The sequence below is a fragment of the Rhinatrema bivittatum genome, chromosome 7 (assembly GCF_901001135.1).
Source record: "Rhinatrema bivittatum chromosome 7, aRhiBiv1.1, whole genome shotgun sequence".
Classification (NCBI taxonomy): domain Eukaryota; kingdom Metazoa; phylum Chordata; class Amphibia; order Gymnophiona; family Rhinatrematidae; genus Rhinatrema; species Rhinatrema bivittatum.
This window is the reverse complement of record NC_042621.1, coordinates 20,071,413-20,083,969: the sequence shown is the minus strand read 5'-3', so window position 1 is coordinate 20,083,969 and position 12,557 is coordinate 20,071,413. Positions and strand designations below refer to the sequence as shown.

At 45.0% G+C, this 12,557-nt stretch overlaps 1 protein-coding gene across 2 annotated transcripts in view; it reads left to right on the top strand.

Annotated features, from left to right (window-relative positions):
* Window positions 1–12,557, top strand: part of CDH8 (cadherin 8) — a 515,521-nt gene that overhangs the window by 404,481 nt on the left and 98,483 nt on the right. For both annotated transcript variants that reach the window (XM_029608175.1, XM_029608174.1), the window contains one exon: window positions 1,665–1,801. In XM_029608175.1, the coding sequence (XP_029464035.1) occupies window positions 1,665–1,801 (137 nt within the window). The remainder of the gene's footprint in view (window positions 1–1,664; window positions 1,802–12,557) is intronic.

The following is a 12,557-nucleotide window of genomic DNA, read 5'->3' as shown; positions in this document are numbered from 1 at the left end:
GGTTTCTTGTTCGGATATATTTTAAAAAGTTTTTATTATGAGTTTTTGTTTCTATGACCAATTTCTTTTCAATCTCTCTCTTAGCCTGTCTTATCAATGTCTTACATTTAACTTGACAATGCTATGCTTTTCCTATTTTCTTCAGATGGATCCTTCTTTAAATCTTTGAAGGATGTTTTTTGACTAAAATAGCCTCTTTTACCTCACCTTTTAAACATGCTGGTAATCATTTTGCCTTCCTTCCACCTTTCAAATGCATGGAATACATCTGGACTGTGCTTCTAAGATTGTATTTTTAAACAATGTCCATGCCTGTTTTACACTTTTAACCTTTGCAGCTGCACCTTTCAGTTTTTTTCTAACTATTTTCCTCATTTTATCTGCACATTCCTATTTGCCAGCATTGCTATCAGTCTTGACAAAAATACAGTGCTAAAAACTTATTGGAATCGAGACCTCCGTCTTAATGCCAGTACTAAGTCCTTACTGCCAGTCCTAACACATTGTCCACAAGCCCCATAATGGAGGTAATTTTCTAACAAACTGTACAGATTGACTACAAATGCTTGCATGAGTTCACTTTGAAAATTATCCCACCAGAACTGCCCCCACCCAATTGCACTTGCTAATATGTGTATAGAAATGTTTCAGGAAATTTGATGGGCATGCATTTGAAAATATAAACATATAGGCATAAATGCAAACCCTTTTTCATCCCCAACACTGGAAATGCCTCCGCTCAGTATCGATAAACTTATCTGCAGACATAACATGCAAATATAAATTGATCTACATGCTGGGCAGACAATTTTATAACAGGCCATTTCTATGGATAAAGCACTGTTGGTAAAGCACCACAGAAATGCCTTCAAAAATTATCCTTCCTATATATATATTTACAGAAAAAAAATACAACAAATTAAAATGAAAATTGTATAAATACTGTCCTGGAGATTTATAGATCTGCTTAATGCACTGTACAAGGTCAATTTCCTGTAGTTATTTTTCGTTAGCCAAGTACGCTATATCTGTCATAGAAAGTATCTGCACATTCCTATTTGCCAGCTCTGACTAGCTGTCAGATCAGAGTTGTTTGCTTAGAATCCATAGTGTCAGTCTTTAAATGAATAAGAAATTTCTGTGTCGGAAAATATAGGTTAATTAACCACTTCTTGACAGGATGTTGAAAAACCTGAGAATTCAGTTACATGCAAACAATTAATGTCATTATTATAGATGCATTTATGCATTTAATTAAAAAATATTCTTTATTATTGTATGTAAAATATTTGTTGATCCCAACTGAGTTTTATGTGAAAATATTGAACTGGTTAACAACAACAGTTATGAAATAGAACACAAGCTGTTCAATAAAAGTAATAGATTGTCTAGTTAGCTCTTGATAAGCAGAAGTTTTTAAAAATGTTACCTGTTGAACCTGACATTTTTTTGACCTTTGTGTTTAGCACACAGCAAACTACTCATAGAACAATAATTAAGTTTCTGAAGTTTCAATCAGTCATTTTCTTATAAAATAATTATGCTATTGAACTCAGTCCATTTGGAAATATTACAGTGTTTCTCAGAGGATCACTTAGTCTGGTAGAGTATGTGTGGATTGTATAAACTTACTAGAGTAGATTACAAGGATGTCCATTTTGTAGGTTTTCCATTGATCGACACACTGACCTTGAAAGACAGTTCAACATTAATGCTGAAGATGGCAAAATCGTTTTGGCAACACCACTAGACAGAGAAAAAAATGTGTGGCACAACATAACAATCGTGGCTACAGAAATCAGTAAGTACTTAATTTCCTCCTTCCTAGATCTCCTGTGTTGGAATTTTCTTCCTTATCAGACATAGATTAATCCATTCTATAATTGTTTTGAAAGTTGGAAGTTTGAAAATCATAAAATGGCTAGATTTCAACAATATTCAAAGTGATTTGCATTCAACAAAATGGCGAATATTGGACATAAAATATTCTTTATTCACTTTTCTATGGACTTTGATGAATAGGTGCAGGTATGGGCATGCCAATTTAAATCTATTGACATCTGTTCTTTCTGGCATTTTCAGTGGCTCATACTATATCATTAATCCTTTTTTAAAACTAAGCAGATGCCTAGGACTTTTCATTTTCTAATCCGTGTTCAGTCAGATTTCTTATTCTAAGTTAATTAGTACTTTTTAGACAGTTCCTTTGTAGAATTACCACTTGCAAGCCAGTTTAACAGGATCATGAAGACTGAGGACTTCTTTGTCCAGCAGTTACATTGTTCCATTTTTATGCTATCTGAGCCAGTTATTAGACTATCTGTACATTGCATTGTTATAAATGCTATATGAGCTTTTGAAAAGAAAAACAATTATAAACCATAAATCCATCATTAAAGCATAGTGACACAAGTGCCATTGAAAACCTGCATATAGTATATCAAACAAAATTCACTGACATTCAGGCAAGCAATTTGAATAAAGGGCCAATGTAGAAGCATCCGCTCCTTGAAAAATTGTCCAGGGCAATAATAAAAAAAAAAAACCTATTGAAGAACTTTGCCTACATTGTAGAAAATAATCAGTGAACTCTCCAGAGACTTTATACATGATACTTTTATCTAAGGAACAAGAAATAAAGCAAAGGGTAATCCTCTAAGGGGAAACACATTTCAGCATCTTCCATGGTTGGTATTCTTAACTCAAAGAGTAGTGAAATTATAGAATATTTGAACAATAGAGATCATCAGTACTAAGTAAGCTTCAATAAAATTTTGGTTTGGGGCTGGATGGCTCAGACTCTAAGCACAGAGTTACAGAGTCTTACTTATAGATCAATGATTCCAATCCAGCTCAGGCTGGTAGTGACCCAACGACATTACGATCTGAAAGCCATTTGATGGCTTATGTGAAATGAGTTGGTCATTTCAATTCAGTTCCCAATGGACAGGTGCCCATAGCACTTAAAGCATTGGTACACTTTTATACTAATTTGTGTGACTGCTCACAGCCTCAGGAAAGAGGACAAATATTGCACTGGCAAGGATTCAAAGGGGGAAGGGAAGAAGAAAGTTTCAACATGTCTTCATTCAGACATTCTGCGCTTACCTATGGGCTCTGCATTAAGGGCTAGATTTTAAAAGCCCTGCGCGCCTATTTAGCATAGGCCGCCGGCGCACGCAAAGCCCCGGGACGCGCATAAGTCCCGGGGCTTCGTAAAAGGGGTGGGGGCGTGTCCGGGGTCAGGGGCGGTCTGCGGCGGGTCCGGGGGCGTGATGACGGTTCGGGGGCGGGCCAGGAGGGCGGTCTCGAGTCCCCCGGCACTGCGGCTTGTGCCGGGGGATGCCGAGGCGGCGCACGCAAGTTACGCCTGCTTCAAGCAGGCGTAACTTGCACAACAAAGGTAGGGGGGGGGGGGATTTAGGTAGGGCTGGGGGGTAGGGTAGATAGGGGAAGGGAGGGGAAGGTGGGGGGACGTGGAAGGAAAGTTCCCTCCGAGGCTGCTCCGATTTCGGAGTTACTTTGAGGATGGGCAATTTTCAGACAGTAAAGCCTCTTCTGGCCTTCACTCCTTTTACACCCAGACCTGACCCTTGTCCTTAGATCCATACAGAGGGCCTTGATCCCCTGTCCCCTCCCTCTCACCATACCACATTCCCAACAAACTGTCTGTTCCTCAAAAGGAGGTGAAACTTATTAGGCTGAAATGAGGTATATAGTTGGCCAGTGTAGGAGGGAGCTTTTGATGGCTGCTTTACTTTCTGACACAAACAAAAAATTCCTCTGAGGAGGGATGTTGTAACTGGCTTTCTTCTCCGCTGGGGTACTAGTGAGATGTGGAATTAGTTGAGACTTGCAACTGAAGTAATCTGTAATCATCTGGCTTCTAACCTGAATCTCACTCTACTTTCCTTCCATCTTGCAGGGTGGAATTAGGGATCATTTTTCATATCCCACTCATTGTACACTGGAATGCAGTAGTTAATTGTAAGCAGTGGCGGATTCTCGAGGAAGACCGGCCTGGGGATTCGCTGCCCAGGACACATCACGTGGTCTGCCGAGTGCGGCTCCGTCACGGCCGCGCACGGCAGACCACGTGACTGGAGCGACCGGCCCACCGGGGGATGCCCGATCCCCCAACAGGCCAATCCGCCCCTGATTGTAAGATGGTGACGCATATAGCAGGCATCTGCAATCATAGCTACTTTTTGAAGGGAATATATTAAATCCCCACCAGAATGATCCAGTCACTTGCATCCTTATTTTTAACTCAGTGATAGAGCAGGCTGTTGTGTTAAAACTTGTTCTATCTCATGTCTGCTAAACTTGTTGGAAAAACTACAGAGTTGATATGTGCATCCAGTGTTACCTAGATAAAGGGAATAGCATGGTCAAATTTTAGAGATGAGTCAATTCTAGTATGTACTGGGATGTAGTTGATGTGGCTGCTAATGGTGGAGTTGCCCCTGTCCCCTTGGCTATGAGTATATGCGATAGAAAGATCTCCATGAAATGGGGTGGCTCTTACTTGATAGGTTCCCTATGCTGTGTATTCTTGGATGGCATATGTGGAGTTATCCCTAGTGCATGTAGAGTGAGCAGGTTAAACATTGAACTAAAGGAGGAATACTCACCCAAAAAGCATCTTCTGTCATATTGCATTAATTTATGCAGTATGTTGCTTTAAGATCTGGGAAAGGAGAATGACAAACTTAAGAAAAGAAATGCATAAGTACAAATAATATTGACCCTTTTCAACGGTGCAGTGACAAGAAATAGTTATAGGACCCCAGACAGCTGACAACATGTTCAGAATATTCATGTATATGACAAACAGCATATTCAGGAAGCAATAGTAATTTATGCCACTTCCTCATAATGCCAAAGCATTGCATATGTGCAGTGAATAGCACTCATCACATTAAGTATGCTGGCTGTAGCATGGAAATCTATTTTGAAGTCCTGCCATTGTGGTCTTTTAGTCGTATATTTGATAATTGATACCATCCCTAAATCTTTGTATACTGTTCAATTTTAGGGGAGAACCAGGCCTTCACCCCCCCCCCCCAGCTATCACCCAGCTCGAGGATAACTTGGAGCCTGGGGGGTGGGGGAGGGCCTCTGCCGCTCTCCCCTCCCGAGTACTATGCCCGCCATATGGGAGGAGGGGTGGGAATGTCATCAGTGCCCCGGATGCCACCGTGAATCCCGCAGGAGCCCGCAAGACTAAGGCGGGCCGCATGCACACGTGGCATTTGTGTGACGGTCCGTGGTGCCTCATGATGACATGCGTGAGCCTAATTTAAAGACCTGGCCTTCGTCCCAAGGTGCCATATTGAGAAGGCGCTCACATTGCAGCGGTTGCACCGCAGGTACGTGGACACCCCCTCCCCCCCTTTTGACAGCCCGTCCTGAACTCTTGTTGTCCGGTCCAAAGTTGCAGCGATTACCAGGCCCTTCCTGACCTGCCCCCACCAATTAGGTCAGTGGCATGCACAGGATGACTGGCGGCGACACATGGCAGTGCAAGCTGTCATCCACATGGCTGACCAGAGGCTGGCAGAGGTCGGACTACCCCTACCTCCCCCTCTTTGAAGTACAGCAGCCAATAGACAGTGGCCGGTAAGATGAGGCCCTTTATTTTACAAGGAAATGGGGTAGGGTACCAGAGTCGGGGAGCAGCTAGGGCTGAGCCACTGCAAGCATGTTTGGGCTGGGCCGAAGACGCATCACCTGAATACGAGCTGGTGCAGGGGGCGAGCAGAGAACATCTTTGGATGTGGGCAGTGCGATTGGACGTAGCGCCAAGAGGGAGAGAGCAGAGCAGCAGATCGGAGCCAAAGCGGACAACGGACTGGGGAGGCGCAGCCAGAAGACACTTCATGGGAGTGCTCATCAAGGGGTGATGCAGCGGCCATGATGCAGATGTATTGTGAGAACACACATCCCCCCACTGGTACCTCGACTGCAGCAGCGTTAAAGGCACCGCAGATGTCAGGGTTCTACAGGCATAGTCTCGCAAATGTCCCTAAAGGTCTTTCTTGGGCCAGGCAGACCATGGGGGGCATTTCCCACCAGATTTTAGGTGGGACTCTGGGGCCTACCAGGCCTGATATGGTCTGGGCAGCAACAAATACAGGCAGGGACACTGGGGTTGAGCTCGCAGGCGAACTGCATGCAGTTGGTCCACGGAATTCCAGCAGCGCAATGACTCCATGGCTACCCGAGCTACCCCAGGAACATCTCACCATTCTGGCCTGCAAACTTTAGCACAGGCTCGGCAGCAGGATCGGCCAGTCAAGTCATCCTCGAGTGAGTGGACAGCATGGAGAAGATGGAGGCTGCACTGCAAGCTCAGGGTGACGCTGTACCAGGGACGTTCGAAGTGCAGCAGTGCAAGGACCTGTCCAGAGGAGAATCCAGATTGACGGAGGTGCCACATGAGGCAGAGCCACGAGAAGCAGTTCTGGAGACCGTATCTCCAAAAAGACAGAGAAAAGATGGAGGCGGTCCAGAGAAGGGCGACCAAAAAGGTAGAAGGTCTTCATCGAATGACTTATGAGGAGAGATTGAAGAATCTAAATATGTTCACCCTGGAGGAAAGGAAGAGCAGAGGTGATATGATACAGACTTTCAGATACTTGAAAGGTTTTAATGATCCAAAGACAACAAACCTTTTCTGTCGGAAAAAGATCAGCAGAACCAGGGGTCACGATTTGAAGCTCCAAGGAGGAAGACTCAGAACCAATGTCAGGAAGTATTTCTTCAAGAAGAGGGTGGTGGATGCCTGGAATGCCCTTCCGGAGGAAGTGGTGAAGACCAGAACTGTGAAGGACTTCAAAGGGGCGTGGGATAAACACTGTGGATCCATAAAGTCTAGAGGACGTGAATGAATGTGGAAAAAGATTTGCATTCACAAAATAGCAGGGAGTAGCTTGCTTGTTACGGCGGTTACTACCCCAAACCAAATAAGCCTGATACTTCACTTTCAATGCATATCCAGCATAGCTCTCTGCTTCAACGGCAAGGGAGAAAGACTGATACTTTACGCATATCCAGCATAGCTCTCTGCTTTAATGGCAGGGGAGAAAGACTGATGCTTCACACACATCCACCATAGCTCTCTGCTTCAACGGCAGGGGAGAAAGACTGATACTTTACACATATCCAACATAGCTCTCTGCTTTAACGGCAGGGGAGAAAGACTAATGCTTCACACATATCCAGCATGGCTCTCTGCTTCAACGGCAGGGGAGAAAGTCTGATGCTTCACTTTCAATGCATGTCCAGCATAACTCTCTGCTTCAATGGCAGGGGGAATAAAGAAAAGAGGATCTATATACAGACAACAACCAAAAAGGACTGCATTACATAGTCTGGGAAAACAAATAAGCATGGGTGTAGCTTGCTTATTGCGGCGGTTACTACCCCTAATTAATTAAGCTAAATATTTCACATAGATGCAGTTCCAACACTGCTCTCTGCATTAATGATGGGGGTGGAAGGGAAATAGAACCAAAAGGTTACTAAGAGCCAAGAGTAACAGATAAGTATGAGAAAAAAATGTGCATAGCTTTGCTGGGCAGACTGCATGGGCCATTTCGTCTTCTTCTGCTGTCATTTCTATGTTTCTATGTTTTCTATGAGAAGCAGACGAGAGTGAGCGTCCCCAGACAATGACCACTCCTGCTGGCAGGTCGGAAGCAACATCAGAAGCCTGGATAGGTATGCCTTCACCCAGCAAAGGAACCGGCAGTTCTGTGCATGCAGCGGACAAGGCCCAAGGTGGTGAGGGTAGCGAAATCGGTAAAGGTCCCAAAGGAGTGGTCAAGACAGGGCTGGTAGTGTAGAGAAAGAAGTGGAAGCGCAGCAAGAAGTGGGCGGCACGGAATGAGTCCATCTCAGCGATTCCTCCAAGTTGTCCAGCACTGATTCGTCGAGTGACAAGGGCACGTCTAAGCCTTCAATCGACCCGGATGAAGTGAATAGGGGACCTTCTGCGCTTACCACATTGTTGCAGTTGTGGGAGAGTGTCCCAGAGCGCTGCATAGAAAGATAAAGAAGCATATGTATGTAGATATTTTCACTTTACTAGAAGGGAGGAGGAAGAAGGGCAATAGGAAGAGGAGCAAGGGTCAGGATGAGCCTATTTTGTATAAGCCCAGCGATGCGCGCAAAGCCCCGGGACACGCGTATGTCCCAGGGCTTTGTTAAAGGGGCGGGACAGGGTGGGGCATGGGCAGGGTGCTAGTCCAGGGGTGGTCCGGGGATGGGGCGGGGCAGGACCGAGGCCTCCGGCACAGCAGTCATTTTCTGCTGTGCCAGGGGATCGCGTGCCGACAGTGGGCTGAGGAGATGCAGGAAGGGTGCATTAATGTCCAAAGCCAATAATGAATTGGCATTTAGGTTGCTACCCATATATCTGGATGGTTTCCCTCTGCTCGGTTTCCGATTCAAGGGGCAATACTTTAACGAGAAATGCATACCGATGGGATATGTGGTGTCAAGTGCATCCTTCGAGCTATTCAGTTCCTTTTTACATTGGGTGGTCGAGCAGAGGGCTCGCATCCTGAACATTATTCATACTTGGACAACTTCCTGTTTGTCAGCCCCGGCGGGTCCAATACTTGCGCTATTATTAGGCGAAGTTCAGGATATGGTCAATGAGTTTGGAGTTCCTTTAGCCAGGGACAAGACCGAAGGCCCCTCCACGATTCTGTCTTTCTTAGGCATCGAATTGGATACTCAGGAGATGATATCCAGGTTACCAGCCAAGTTGTGCAAGCTGAAGGAGATGCTTAGGAATGCGTTAGCAGCAAAGAAGATGACTTTGAATAGCAATCAAACACTCATTGGCAGCCTTAATTCCCCATGCCGTGTCATTCCCATTGGAAGAGTATTTCCCCATAGGTTGTCAAGAGCTACCATGGGAATTAGCAGGCTGCATCACTTCATTTGCGTGTCTGCGGCCATCAAGAGGGATTTGGAAGTTTGGGCCAACTTTCTGGCTGAATTCAATGGGGTGTCAATCTGGCAGGAACCCACAGTATCCAACAGTGATTTGGGTATATACTCTGATGCCTCGGGTGGTTGGGGATTCGGGGTATACTTTCAAAGTTCATGGTACACTGAACCCTGGCCAGTATCATGGAGGGAAAGAGGTTTGACAAGGAATATAATGTTTCTCGAGTTATCTCCTATATGCATGGCCCTGGTTATATGGGGTGAGCGGCTGGCCAACAAAAGAATAATATTTTGGTGTGACAGCTGAGCTGTCATGGAAGTTATTAATAGGCATTCTGTGAAGTGCCCTATGGTTTGTGAGTCGTGCAGGGAAATAGTTCTGCAGTGTTTGTGCTTGAAGATGACCATTAGGGTGCGTCATGTGCCCAGCGCAAGCAATGATGTGGCTGATTCCCTGTCACGCGCTAAATGGGATTCATTTCGCATGCAGGTTCTGAGTGTGGATGAGGAGGCCACGAGGTTCCTGGAGTACCTATGGACCATTGGGATCTGACTACCAGGGAATTGCTACGCAGTGCGGTCACTCCTGTTACATGGACTGCCTATTCTCGCAGATATGAGCTCTTACAAGTGTTCTTGAAATGGCTTGGTTGGGCGCAGGGCTCAGTCCCAGCAAGCATGATTGTTCAATATATTGCTCGAGCAAAGGAAGCAAAGGTCTCCATGAGCGTGGTAGCCAAACATCTCACTGTTTGCATTTTTCGCCAAAGTGCAAGGGTGGGGCGACCACACCAGGTCCTTCTTGGTAAAGAAAATGCTTGCTGGATGGCCTCGCCGGTTGAGCCATAAGAAGGATGGCCAGAAGCCTATTACACACGAGTTGCTTATACTATTATGGAATGCCTTGCCCGCAGTATGCAGCTCAGATTTTGAGATTCACCTCTTTAGAGCAGCGTTCTCCCTGGCCTTTTTCAGAGCGTTGAGGGTGAGCGACTTAGTAGCCATCTCCAAAGCAGACATTGGTAGTAATGGTATACTTGCGGTGAATGTGTATATTATGGACGGGGCAGTGTTAGTGGTAATTCATCATTCGAAATCTGATCAAGAGTGTAAGGGGGTCACACTATATCTGAGGCAAGTTGAATCTCAGGTCATGTGTCCGCTGAGTAACCTTGACCATTATTTGGCACGCACAGTGATGGGGGGCCATCACTTGCTTTCACATGCCATCGGGACACCGCTCACGAGGTATCAGTTCACAGCATTGCTTAAAAAGGCTATTTTGAAATCAATCGAAAGTTCAATTAAAGTTCTTTCACAGGTTACTTTAGAAACTAAACAGCAGACTATGATAAATAATGAGATAATAACACGTTTCAATGCTAAGTCTGAGTTACTTGAAAGTAAGATTACCTTGGTAGAGAAAAATCAGGTAAAACTGATTGAGACAGAAATTAGCACTTCTAAAAGATTAGAGGCTGTAGAAAACTCATTAAGGGCTCATAACCTGAGAATAATACATTTTCCAGTTATTAAAGATGTTACACCTTTAAATCTGTTTAGGACTTATATGCAGCAAATATTAAAGATCCCTGAAGCCGCATTACCAGTTGTGGTGAAGGCATATTACCTACATCAGGTAAACCAGATGGAGGAGCCAAATTTGGCTTTAAATTTAACAGATTTATTGGAGTCATCATTGGAGTTAGAGATATCCCAAAGGAAACCTTTACTTATTACATTTGCGTTTCTCTCAGAGAGAAATAATATACTTAGGATGTTTTTTAGAAATAGGCAAGCTAAGTTTTATGGTTTTCCCATTTGGGTTTATCCTGATGTGGTTAAACCGACACAACAACGTCGTAAGGAATTTCTCTCAATGAGGGGAGATCTAATAAAGATTGGGGCCCGATTTACTCTAAAATACCCTTGTAGGGCTTGTATATCTTACAAAAGTAACTATTATATATTTTTAGAGCCTAAACAGTTGAAAGAGTTCTTAGTTGCTCACCCTCCACAAGCATCTGCCGCAGCTTTGGAGTAGAATAAGAATGGGCTCAATGGAGTGCTCAGTTAGTAAGTCACAATTAGGAAAATATTGTATTAATTTCTTGTGAAAATGCTTCTGTTGTCATCTCCTTATTATCCTATAATTATGATGTCTAAAATGCAATAAGAAGAAATTTCTGTTTTTTCTTTTTTCTTATTTACATTAGTTTCTTTGTATTGGACATCAAATTTTCTGTAAAGAGGTTATATCTTGGATAATTTTTCAAAAATTGAAAATAAAGAATTAAAAAAAAAAAAGGCATTGGTTCATTTGGGTTTGAAACCGTGGGAGTTCGGAACTCATTCCTTCCGTATTGGTGCAGCGACCCTCGCTGCTAGGGCTGGTTTAAGTGTGGAAACAATGCAGTGAATAGGAAGATGGAAGTCAGCGGCGGTTAACCTATACATTAGGGGCGGGGTAGAAAGCAATTAACATGTCATCATTTATGTTACAGGGGGGCCCAATGGGTGAAGGACTGCCTGGATCATTGGACACACCTTCATTCATTAGGCAGCCAGGAGGGCGAGAGAGAGGCCATATGGGCTCACACCTTATGGGGTCTCCATTCGACTGGATTGGTTATTACTGTATGGTGTGGGAGCAACTGTAACTGCTACTGAGGCAGCACGCAGCGGTGTGTGCTCAGCCGCAGGTCATTGTTATTCCCTTGGGTGGGAATGACCTAGGCAGAGTACCCACCAGGCAACTGTTGAAGGTAATCAGGTAGGACTTCAAGTTGCTAGCCATGCTATTTAAGCACAGTTGCTTTGTATGGTCAGATATCATACCACAGAAGAAATGGGGCAATTTGAGGCTATGGAACAGGGGGCACAGGAAATTGAATAAGCAGGTCGGTGCATGCTTACAGAGCTTAGGGGATCACCAGATTCAGCACGAGTGGGCTGATATTCAATGCGAAGGGCTGTATTGGGGTGATTTGGTTCATTTGTCCGACATAGGGCAAGACCTATTTAATAACTCACTGCAGGAAGTTTTGGAAGTATGCTCGGGCATCAGGGCATGTATGGCCGCAGCTAGGGTTGGGGGGGGGGGGGCATGAGGCAAGTGGCTAACTGCCTCTGCTGGCGGCAGGATACCCGAGCCGTGCCGTGGTGGCAAGGCAATGTGATGCTGGACTTGCTGCCTGGGGGGAAATGGCTGGTTATGTCTGCTACAGGATGGTTGCCAATGGGTTTGTGGGGCATGGTGATACCTGGAGGTGTGTCCCCCCTTGCTTGACGTGGCAGGGGAGTCAGCTGCACCGAGCTGTCTTGCTTGACCGTGATGGATGGCCGATCGGGGCAGCGTGGTGATACCGCAAGGTTCCCACAGCTTGGGTACTATAGGTATTCTTTTTGGGGCAGATTTTAAAACATTGCGCGAACGCGTACTTTTGTTCACGCAGCAGGCACGAACAAAAGTACGCTGGATTTTATAAGATACGCGCAAGGGGGTGCACATTTGTGCAACCTGCGCGCGCTGAGCCCAGCGTGCGCTGCCTGTTCCCTCCGAGGCCGCTCCGATTTCGGAGCGGCCTCGGAGG